We start from the raw sequence: 12,077 nt of genomic DNA on the forward strand, positions 1-12,077 counted from the left end.
GAGAATTCAGAAAAATCCTCTTAAAGAAATTTAGTGAGCTACAAGAAAACACAGATAGACAACTAAATGGAATTAGTAAAACAATGCGTGAACAAAATGAGAAGTTCAACAAAGAAACAGAAAACAAACACACACGAGCCCTCCACCCCCAGAAACCCTAAAGTTTAAGAATACAGTGACTGAAACGAAGAATCTGATAGAGTGGTCCAACAGCACAAAGGATCTGTGAACCAGAAGGCAGCCCACTTGAAACCATCCAGCCAGAGGCGCAGAAAGAAAAAAAGAATGAAAAAGAGTGAAGAAAACAGGTGTGAACTATAGGACACGGTTAAAAGAAACAGTGGGTACAATACTGGAATCCCAGAAGGAGAGAAATAATGGCGGAACTTCCCAAAGCTGGAGGGGAGATTCAGACCTCCACGTTCCTAAAGCTCAGAGATCGCCCTAAAATTTCAACCCCAAACTATCTTCTCCAGGACACAGTACAATAGAACTGTGTAAAATGAAAGCCAAGGGGAGAGTTTTACAAGCAGCAAGAGAAAAAAAAATTCCTCACGTACAAGGGAAGCCCCGTGAGGCTATTAGTGGGTTTCTCGGCAGAAGCTATGCAGGCCAGTGGGATGATATATTAGAAATGCTGCCAACAAAGAACACCCAGCACAGCCGTCCTTCCGAAATGAAGGGGAGATAAAAGTCTCTTCTGAAGAAATAAAAGCTGAGGGAGCTCCTCACCACTGGACCTGCCTTACAAGAAATGCTGTAAAGAGTTCTTCATGCTGAAATGAAAGGATGCTCATCAGTAGCATAAAAGCACAAGAAAATATAAAACACGCCAGCAAAGGCAAGTATACAGTCAAACTCAGAATACTCTAACACTGCAGTGTGGGGGTGTGCTAATCACTGAACTCTAGTATAAAAGTTAAAGGGCCAAAGTATTAAAAATGACCTATAGCTGCAATTAACTTGTCAATGGATACACAAGGTAAAAAGGTGTAAATTGTGACTCCAAAAAGATAAAATGGTCACTTCGTTATAAAGCAGAAACGAACACACCATTGTAAAGCAATTAGACCCCAATAAAGGTATTTTTTAAAAAAAGAAAAAAAAGATAAAATGGGAGGGTTAAAAGGTAGAGTTTTTGTATATGGTCAAAGTTGGTGTCAGCTTTAAAAGGACTGTTGTTAAACCTACAGGGGATACACAAAAGATGAAGAAAACGGAATCAAAGCACACAGTACAGAAATCATCAATTCACAAAGGAAGACAGCAAGAAAGGAACAAGGGAACTACAAAACATTAAGAAAACAATAAGATGGCATTAGTAATTCTTCATTTATCAATAATAACTCTAAATGCAAATGGATTAATTCTCCAATCAAAAGTCACAGAGTGGCTGAACAATAAAAAAACAAGCCTCAAATGTGTGTTGTCTAAAAAGAGACTCACTTCAGCTTTGAGGACACACACAGGCTCAAAGTGAAGGGATGGAAACGATATTACACACAAACAGGGAACAAAAGACAGCAGGGGTAACTATACTTACATTTTTAAAAAGTTTTGACTTTGAGTCAAAACTGTAACAAGAGACAAGGTCATTAAATAACGATAAAAGGGTCAATTCATCCATTTATCAAAAGGATATAACAATTGTAAATGTATACAGTGCTCATGGTGCTGATATACTTTTTAAAATAAATTTATTTATTTGTTTGTTTGTTTGTTTGTGGCTGCATTGGGTCTTTGTTGCTGCACACAGGCTTTCTCTAGTTGCAGCGAGCGGGGGCTACTCTTCGTTGGCGGTGCGCAGGCTTCTCATTGCACTGCCTTCTCTTGTTGCGGAGCACGGGCTCTAGGCGTGCAGGCCTCAGTAGTTGTGGCTCGCGGGCTGTAGAGCGCAGGCTCAGTAGTTGTGGCGCACGGGCTTAGCTGCTCCGCGGCATGTGGGACCTTCCTGGGCCAGGGCTTGAACCCGTGTCCCCTGCATTAGCAGGCGGGTTCTTAACCACTGCACCACCAGGGAAGCCCGGTGCTGATATTTTAAAAAGATAAAATTGACAAACATTTAGCTAGACCAGCTAAGAGAAAAAAAGAAGGTTCAAATAAATAAAATCAGAAATATGAGGAGACATCCAACTGGCACCACAGAAATACAAGGGATTGTAAAAGACTACTATGAACAATTACACACCAACAAACTGGATGACCTAGAAGAAATGGATAAATTCCTAGAAACATACAACCTACCAAGGCTAAATCATGAAGAAATAGAAAACCTGAACAGACCAATACAAGTAAAGAGATTGAGTCAGTAATCAAAACTTTCCAACACAGAAAAGCCCAGGACCAGATGGCTTCACTGGTGAATTCTACCAAACCTGTAAAGAAAAATTAATGTCAATCCTTCTCAAATGCTCCCAAAAACCTGAAGAAGGGATATTCCCAAACTCGTCTGCAAGGCCAGCATTACCCTGATACCAAAGCCAAAGATACCACAAGGAGAGAGAGCTACAGACCAATATCCCTGATGAATATGGATGCAAAATTCTCAACAAAATTCTAGCAAACCAAATTCACTAGCACATGAAAAGGGCCATACACCATGACAGTGATCCCTGGGATGCAAGGATGGTTCAACATACACAAACCTATAAATGTAATACACCATATTAAGAGAATACAGATAAAAATCATACCATCTCAATAGATGCAGAAAAAGCATTTGAAAACTAGAATATCCTTTCACAATAAAAACTCTCAACAAATAGTTATAAAAGGAACATACTTCAACATAATAAAAGCCATATATGACAAACCCATAGCTAACATCATACTCAATGGTGTAAAGTTGAAAGTGTTTCCTCTAAGATCAGGAACAGGACAAGACAAGGGTGCCCACTCTCACCATTTCTCCTCGATCTAGTATTGGAGGTTCCAGTCAGAACAATTAGGCTAGGGGGAAAAAAAAAAAAGACATCCAAGTCAGAAAGGAATAAGTTAGTCTCTGCCTGCAGATAATATGATCTTATATATAGAAAATCCTAAAGGCGCCACCAAAAACTGTTAAAACTAATAAACAAATTCAGTACAGTTACAGGATACAAAATTAACATACAAAAATCAGTTGTTTCTGTTTCTGTACACTAACAATGAACTATATGAAAGAGAAACAAATAAAACAATCTCAATTACGATAGCATCAAAAACAATAACTTATTTAGGAATAAATTTAAGTAAGTGCAAGTTCTGTACATTGAAAAATTATAAGACATTGATGAAGGAAACTCAAGACACAAACAATTGGAAAAAATATCCTGTGTACATGGATTGGAAAAAGTAATATGGTTAAAATGTCTATACTACACAAAGCCGTCTACAGATTCAATGCAATCCCTATCAAAATTCCAATGGCATTTTTCACAGAAATAGAAAAAACGATCCTGAAATTCTTATGGAACCACGAAAGACCCGAATAGCCAAAGCATACTTGAGGAAGAAGAACAAAGCTGGAGGTATCATGCTTCCTGATTTCAAACTATATCACAAAGCTATAGTAATCAGAACAGTATGGTACTGCCATAAAAACAGACACAGACCAATGAAAGAAAATCAACATCCCAGAAATCAACCCACACATATACGGTCAACTTGTATTTAACAAGGGAACCAAGAATATTCAATGGGGAAAGAACAGTGTCCTCAATACATGGTGTTGGGAAAACTGGATAATAACATGCAAAAGAACGAAATTGGACCCCTATCTTACACAACTCACAAAAATTAACTCAAAAGGGATTTAACACTTAAATGTGAGACCTGAAACCATAAAACTCGTAAAAGAAAACAGAGAAAAAGCTCCTTGACATTGGTCTTGGCAACAGTTTTTTGGATATGACACCTAAAGCACAAGCAACAAAAGCAAAAATAAACAAGTGAGGCTACATCTAACTAAAACACTTCTGCACAGCAAAAGAAATAATCAACAAAGTAAAAATGCAACCTACAGAAGGGAGAAAATATCTGCAGACCGTCCATCTGATAAGGGGCTAATATACAAAATATATAAGGAATTCACATAACAGCAAAAAAAGAAATAAGTCAATTGGAAAATGGGCAAAGGACTGGAATAGATACTTTTCTGAGGAAGACACACATATGGCCAACAGGCACATAAAAAGAGGCTCAACATCGCTAATTATTAGGGAAATGCAAATCAAAACCACAATGAGCTATCCCTTCACACCTATCAGAACAGCTATTATGAAAAAGACAGAAAATAATAAGTGCTGGCAAGGATGTGGAGAAAAGGGAATCTTTGTGCACTGTTGGTGGGAATGTAAATTGGCACAGCCGTGATGGGAAACAGTATGGAGGGTCCTCAAAAAAATTAAAAATAGAGCTACCATATGATCCAGCAATTCCACTTCTGGGAATATATCTGAAGGACATATAAATTTTTCTCTAAGCACACCTTTCGATGTATTCCATGAGTTTTGATATGTTGACCTGTCGTATTCGTCAATTAGAAATACTTTTCCACTCTGATCTCTAATTTGACCTTCTTCCTGGTCTGGTGTGTGGGTGACTTGAATAAAGTTCAAAAGAGCAGGTGGGAAGAACAGAAAGCGTGCCCCGTGACCGCCGTATGCCGTGTTCTACACGTCGATTAGGTCAAGTGCACTAATCACGCCGTTTGGACATCCCACACCTTACTGACTTTTTTTTCTGTGCTGTGTTTCTTTTTTTTTTTTTTTTTTTTTGTGGTACACGGGCCTCTCACTGTTGTGTCCTCTCCCGTTGTGGAGCACAGGCTCTGGACACGCAGGCTCAGCGGCCATGGCTCACGGGCCCAGCCACTCCGTGGCATGTGGGATCTTGCCGGACCGGGGCACGAATCCATGTCCCCTGCATCGGCAAGCAGACTCTCAACCACTGTGCCACCAGGGAGGCCCTGTGCTGTGTTTCTTAAACGTCTGTTATAAATATTGACTTTTTTTTTTTTTTTTTGGCCGTACGTGGGCCTCTCACTGCTGTGGCCTCTCCCGTTGCAGAGCACAGGCTCCGGACGCGCAGGCTCAGCGGCCATGGCTCACGGGCCCAGCCGCTCCGTGGCATGTGGGATCTTCCCAGACTGGGGCACGAACCTTTGTCCCCTGCGGCAGGCAGTCACTCAACCACTGCGCCACCAGGGAAGCCCATAAATATTGACTTTGATGCCTTACAATTGTACAGCATCTTGATCCTTTCTCTCCAGGGCAAGGAAAGGGGGCTTTACAACGACTTAGCTCCTTTCCTGCCTGCCCCAACCTTCAGAGCAATGTTTTCCAACATTTTATTGTGAGGCAGTTTACACGGAGTACTAGATACACCTCCTCGTTGTTGTATTTGCTCCCCCGCCCCCCAACCTTCTGCTCTCAGAATCTCCTCCTGGGTCCATATTCCTGCTCTTGAAGAAAATGTCTTACAACATCCTTTATAGGATGGAATCGTCTGCAGGTGACACTCTCATTTTTGTTCCTGTTTTTTTAAATGTTGCCCAATTCTTTATTTTTAATAACCTTGAGATATAATTTATATCCCCAAAACTTCACCCCTTCTAGTGTGACTTCTAGTGGACCTACAGAGTTGGGCCAACAGCACCACTAATTCCAGAACATCTTCGTCCTCTCCAGAAGAATCCGTATTTGCCGTATTAGTCACTCCCTACCTCCCCTCCCCCAGCCCAGGCCACTGCTCATCTGCTGTGTCCACGGACTCGCCCATTCCGGACGTTTCACATAAACAGAACCACATAGTATGCGGGCTATTGGGCCTGGCTTCTCTCACTCAGCACGTGTTCAAGGTTCATCCACCTTGAAACCTGTGTCAGTGCTTCCTTCCTTTTACGGCTGAGCTACAAGGCTGCTGGGTCGGTGGACCCCATTTTGTAGGCTGTTCCCAGTCTCCGGCTATCGTGAAAAGTGCCGCTATGAATGTTCGTGTGCACATTTACGTGTGGACATACGGTTTCAATTCTCCTGGGTGTACACCTCAGAGCAGAGCTCTGGGCCAGATGCCAACTGTCACCGGCGTTCTTGAACAGCTGTTCTACTAAAGACCCGACTCCGTGCAGAGCGTTTTTCCCATCACGCCTCTGCTTCTGATGTGCCCTCCCCTCATGAGGGTGGTCCGTCCTTCCTCTCTGGCTGCTTCTGGGTTATGCTCGTCTTCGACGTTCTGCGTGTGTCCAGGCACGGCTTCCTCTGTATTTCTACGTGAGATCTGTTCTGCTTCCCCAATCCTTTACGTGTCATCTTCCTTCTATTCTCTCCTTCTGGGATTCCAGACACACGTTAATTAGACCATCAATATGGCACGCTCCTTCAGACACGACTTTCTCTAAAGACCCCCCAGAGCTGGGACTTTCTGGGGCTGGAAGAGGCCATGCCATTCAACAGCGCAGCTTACTCGTGGGAGCACCCCAATTCTGAAGGCTCACGCTGCCTCGAGGGACACCGTGCCTGGAGACACTCCATCGTGCAGCCCCCTGCACCCCAGGCTCCATCACAGGACTGCCAGGACAGCCATGCCCCTTCCTCTGGAAGGGCCCACACAGCTACATCAGGGCCGCCACAGGCCCAGGGGCCATCTCCTAAGAGGAAACAACGTGACAGCCGCCGTGGTCATAAATACATTTTATTCCATTAGAAATGCACGATCACAGTGCTGACAGCATCCCCCTAGAAAAGTAGGTAAGCAACGTTTCCATCAAAATCGTTAGTCTTCTTTTGCAAATACCTATTCTCATTACACTGAACAGAGCACACAGCAAAAGGCTTCTGCTACTCCACTTTTTTTTCAATTTTGTTTTTTGTTATAAACACCATAGCAAATTAAAAAAGCTGTTTGAACAGAGAAAAATATCGTAGTTCTTGATTTCCCGCGTGTACTTAACGCGACCACGCTGTGCTTCCCGCTCCTTCCCCGGACACGGCGGGGTGATCAAAAGAAACAGGGTCTTCAGGCGGGGGCGGCAGGGGCTACCGTCGTCTTTATTTACCGGGGCGCTCTCCCCGAGGATGAGGCACTCGGATGCACTTGAGCAGAACGTGTGCGGGCCCCCTCCCGTGCGAAGCCGAGGGACGGGTGCGTGTGAACGGTGCGGGTGACCGGAACCAGCGCTGAGCGGTGGCTCTGGCTTGGGCCCTGTCTGGTCGGCGGCCGTCCCCTCACTGGATCTGGATGGCCCCATGCTCCAGCTGCATCTCGGACTGCAGGGTGGGCTGCAGGGCGTCGGCCGCCTGCAAGAGGGGAGAGGGCGCTTTCTATCAAAGGGCCCAGCATGCGCATCGGGCCACTCCCTGGTCACGGACACCAGCGGCTTTCAGGCACAGAGTAAACACACACCCGAGCTGGAGGGTGAGGCTGGGGGCCTGAGTGTCGCCCCTGCTCTGGGAGAGGATGCTCCCGGCAGCTGTGACAGATCCAGGGCCACGGTCCGTCTCTGTGGGGCCCTGTCTAGGCCCCTGCTCCCCCCACACCTACCCACCGCCTCCCACATGTGCCCCTCAGCTCCAGCCACCAGCGCTGCGTTCCCATTCCCGCTGGCCGTGCACTCCAAGTGATCAGCATATTCACAGTTTTAAGGTAGTTTAAAGGAAAAAAACACCGTCTTGGAATAAGTCATTGACCATCCATCTCAGCCACCAAGAATGGGCTCCCAGATGGAGATCACTTGGGGGTTTTTCAGACTCCCCGAAGCCGCTGGTCAAAGGCAACACCAGGCTCTCAGAGGTGGGCTCCGCTGAGGACCTGTAGCTGGAGGGGCCCGGGGGTGGGGTGGGGTGTGGTGGTGCACGGAGGAGGAGGTGGAGAAAGCCACACGGTGGGGGCAGAGTCCTGCGGGGCCAGCGCTCCGCCTACGACTGCAGCTCAAGGGGAAGGCAACACGGCATTTTCGTAGCGGGGGTGGGGGGTTAGGGGCGGTTCCCCACCCATCTGAGGACTCAGCACAGGCCTCCTCCGCGCCGTCCCGAGGCCACGAGACGAGCTGGGCTGGGCACTCGGGAGGCCCACACTCTGGTGGGGAGCCCTGCCCTCCCCCCTCGTCCTCAAAACGCGGCAGGAGACTGGGGCTCCAGCGAAGCACAGCACAGCGGAGCGGCGCCAGCACAGACGGGGTGCCCTCTCCCCTGCCCGCGGCTGCTCTGGGGAACGGGCCCACCCCTCACGCAGCCTCTGGGGCTCGGGGGGCTCGGGGACCTCGGGAGCCAGACCCATCCTTCCCCAAGCACCAGATGAGGAGTATGACCCCGTTCCGAGCAGCAAACTCTGGAAGGAAACCCACAGGAGGGCGGGAGGCCTCCTGCTAATGAAGAGACCATTGGGAGACCCCTCCCTGCGCGTGAGGCGGGCGGGGGCCCAGGGAGGGGCCTGGGCCCCAGGGACCGAGCCCTTCTGCGGGGAAGACACCCCAGAAAGTGCACACGTCCCCCTCTGATCTACTGCTCTGTGTGCTACGTGGTCCCACTGGCGGGAAGTCAGGCGCCAGGAGCTCAGTGGACATGGCTCCCCTCGACAGTGACATCTGCACAAAGACCACAGACCTGGCCCAGGAAGACCTGCCACATGACACGCACCCCAGATTCAAGGCACACACTCTGAGTACCCCCGTGCGTGTGAAGCAGCAATGACATGGCTGTCAGACCCGCCCAGCTCGGACGGAGCCCCAGGGTCCTTCTTTAGGACAGATGTCCCTCGCACCACATGAATAAGCTCGTCCACCCCCCCACTCCAAGTTCTGTGGGCTCTCTGTCGGCCTCATGCCCTCTCGGTGCATCTCCAGAGTGGCACATGCCTCTCTGATCACTGCTGCACAAAAGCACAAGTGTCCAGGCCGTGGCTGCTGCCCACATGGCACAGTGGACAGGTCTGGGGAGAGGAGGGGGCTGCACCTTCTCCAGGACACACGTTCCAGATCTCTGGGCCAGGTGGGGACTTGTTGTGAACCCGGGTTAAGTCCCCACAGGACCGTTGATCACCCAGCCAGCCACCTGGTCACCAGGGCCACCTTGGGCCACCTGCCTGGCCCTGCTGAGCCGTGTTCCTCAGCAACTACCAGTGGGAACAGGATACGACACCTAGGACGGCGACCAGCGGAAGCCAGGAGGGGAGGGGGACTGCGTGGAAACTCAGGGCTTTAATTCTAAGCGTCAAGTCAAGGCCAATGGCAGGATACGCGCAGCTCATCAGTGCTGGGCAGAGGAGGCGGTCCAGGAAGGAGGCAGGGAGGGGCCAACAGGCTGAGGCCACAGCGATGAGAGCGCCCCCGCCCAGAGGCGCTCAGCAGTGAGTCAGTGAGTCAAGCCCACAGCCCGAGGTTTGAGGGCACCCGTGTCACCCTGGCACCAGCAGCCTGAGCTGCTCCAAGGGCACCCTCTCCAGACCGCGCCCTGACAGACCTTGATCACACTGCCCCCAAACAGGCTCAGGCACGAGCACGGGGGCCCAAACCTGGCTCCCCCATACCCAGGGGAGGCCACAATGCTCGCCCAACCAAGCACACCCACTGGGGCCAGAGGCGCGAACGCTTCGAACATCTCGAGCAGCAGCCCCCCTGCCGACCTGACGGCTCAGAAACTGTCCAGATGGAGCCCGAGCGCTGCTTTTCTGGGGCTCCCGGGAGAGCGCAACCGCGAGCAACGTGGGAAGAAGACCGCAGCCCAGCGCAGCAGAGCTCGGCCCACCAGAGGCTGCCACGGGGGAAAAGGGCAGAGGCCACAGGCAAGGGCTGCAAAGGGACTGCCCGTGGCCGGCAGGCGCGCAGACCCTGGGCCGGCCCTGCCCTAGCCCGAGGAACAAGGAGGTCTCAGGTACACTTAATTTGGCCTCTAAATTTATAGGTAAACATTTGCATGAGACAAGAGTTATCTCAAGAAATTGTTTAAGGCTGGTATCTGGGCCAAGAAGTAACCTCTCACCTTTACACTTTCAGGCACTTACAAGACACGGAGTCCCAAGCGAGCGCCTACGTCCACACCATGCACCTCTCATGGATCACTTACCTTCCTCGCGGGAGAAGGCCCAAGTGCGTTCACTACCTGCAGGAGGCCCAGGCCCTGTCCACTTCCCAAAGGGAGGACCCACCTGGGCTGCAGCGGTGTGGTCGGTCACCGGTGCCAGCTGCACGTACTGGACCTGGATGTCGCTGCCCTGGAGCGGCGAGCCGTCCACCCCCGTGGCAGCAGGGTCCGAAGAAGCCACGGCTATCAGCTGGGCCCCCTGCAGCACCTGCAGACACAGAGCAGAACCGCGTCAGCATAGATAGCGCCGGGGGAGTCTGCCCCGTGCTACCTGGACCGCGGGGCGGGGCACCTGCTGACAAGGGTGCGCCGTGTGGACATGCACGGCAGGACCAGGCTGCTCCACTGCAACTGCAAGTCACCTCCCTCAAACATCCAAGTGCTGGATGCAGAGAGGGGCTTTTAGGCCTTACAGGAAAGAATACCCAAAGAGCGAACTGAACGCAGGGATGTGGCCAAGGGCGAGTCTGAGATGGAACAGGAGCTGAGGCACCTGGAGACCTTCCCAGAGTCACCGCTTTCTCAGGTTCATGGGAAGGGGAGCCTGAGGGCAGCCAGGAGGACAGGCAGATGGCCACAGGGCCTCGACTCTGGGGCAAGCAAGACACATTCACTCCGGGGAGAAGCGGCCCCCAGACAGTGGGCCACTAATCGAGTCTGAGAAACAAGCAGAAATGTGCACGTGGGTCACAAGGCTCCAGGCTCCAGAGGCAGTCGAGAAGGGCTCTGTGGGTGGAGAGGAGACACAAGCTGGAGGGTGAGGCCCAGATCCCGGGGGAGGATCCGACTAGCCTCCAAGGAGACAAATCACGGATCACGGACCCCCGTCCTGTGCACCAGGAACCCCACTTGGACTGTGCCTGGAGGGAGGGACAGACGAGGCCCCCATGACGGGCTCTGGGTGACGCCATCACTCACGAGCACCCACACCAGGCCCACCGCGCCCTGCAACAGGCAGGCAGGCGGACTGGTGCCTCGACGCCCCACAGGGAGGATGGCGAGTGGGCGGGGGCCTCCGAGGCTCTGCGTTCACGGGAGTGAGCTGCCATGAGCTGTGGGGCTTTTGCCTCGGGGCTGCACCCCCACCCCCTCAAATTACACGCCCACTGGGCCACCTCCTGGTGGCCGGGGCGCGGCAGCCATGGTCGCGCTTCCTGACCAGCCCCCGGCCTCCCACACGGGGTCAGAGCCGAGGGTGCTGAAAACACGCTGCGGTCTCAAACGCGAGTCGAGTGTTTGATGAGCTGAAGTTCTATTTCCCTAATAACGAATCCATCAGTGGAAGAAAGCAGGAAAATTCGATTTTCAGAATAAAAGACAGGAGAAAGTCCTAACTGGTTTTCCTTTTGTGTCTGCGGAAGCCATCTGCAAACACAGTTTCACATCTCGTAGCGGCCAGCTCTGCTGGGCAGAGTGACGGCCCAGAGACGGGTATGTCCCAATCCCGGGCCCCGGGACCTGGGCCGTGTGCCCTGACAAAAAGGGCACTTTACAGATGGGGCTGAGCCGGTGATCAAGGTGGGAACGGCGTCCTGAAGCATCTGGTGGCCCCGTGTCACACAGGCGGCTCAGAAAGCAGAGAACCTTCCCACATAACAAAGCGCGGACACCACGCAGATTTGGAAGATGGAGCAGGGGCCACCAGCCAAGGGATGCAGCACCTCTGTCTCCCCGGGATTCTCCAGAGGGAACCAGCCCCGTGACCCCTAAACTTCAGCCAGCAAGGCCCGTGCTGGACTCATGACCTCCAGGCTGTGAGAGGACAAACTTGCACATACTCCACCAGGTGTGGTCATGTGTCCCCGCAGACACAGCCCACGTAGATGGCCACGCTCATCTCCTTGGCTTCCTCCTTCCAGGCGGGAACCAGCTTCTAGGTCCCCAAAGAGCTGACCTGACAACAATGGCTCTCTGTAAAACACCACTCTGTCCTGTATTAACTGTTTGTACTAATGAGCTCACGAGAGGTTTTAAAAAATTGGAGAAAACTGACATTCCCTCTATTATTCATTTTCTCTT

The 12,077-nt window shown here is 50.9% G+C and overlaps 1 protein-coding gene across 12 annotated transcripts in view; it reads right to left on the bottom strand.

Annotated features, from left to right (window-relative positions):
• Positions 1 to 2,284: 2,284 nt before the first annotated feature.
• Positions 2,285 to 12,077, bottom strand: part of BANP (BTG3 associated nuclear protein) — a 105,102-nt gene continuing 95,309 nt past the window's right edge. For 11 of the 12 annotated variants that reach the window (XM_029200991.1, XM_029200981.1, XM_029200973.1 and 8 more), the window contains 2 exons: positions 10,123 to 10,266; positions 4,988 to 7,277 (listed from right to left, as the gene is read on the bottom strand). In XM_029200991.1, the coding sequence (XP_029056824.1) occupies positions 7,206 to 7,277; positions 10,123 to 10,266 (216 nt within the window). In that variant the 3' untranslated portion in view covers positions 4,988 to 7,205. Of the gene's footprint in view, positions 2,950 to 4,987; positions 7,278 to 10,122; positions 10,267 to 12,077 lie in introns of those variants that run through there. The other variant, XM_029200939.1, reaches the window with a different exon arrangement.

This window comes from Monodon monoceros, unplaced genomic scaffold (assembly GCF_005190385.1).
Source record: "Monodon monoceros isolate NGI ecotype Baffin Bay Population unplaced genomic scaffold, NGI_Narwhal_1 Super_Scaffold_10, whole genome shotgun sequence".
Lineage (NCBI taxonomy): Eukaryota > Metazoa > Chordata > Mammalia > Artiodactyla > Monodontidae > Monodon > Monodon monoceros.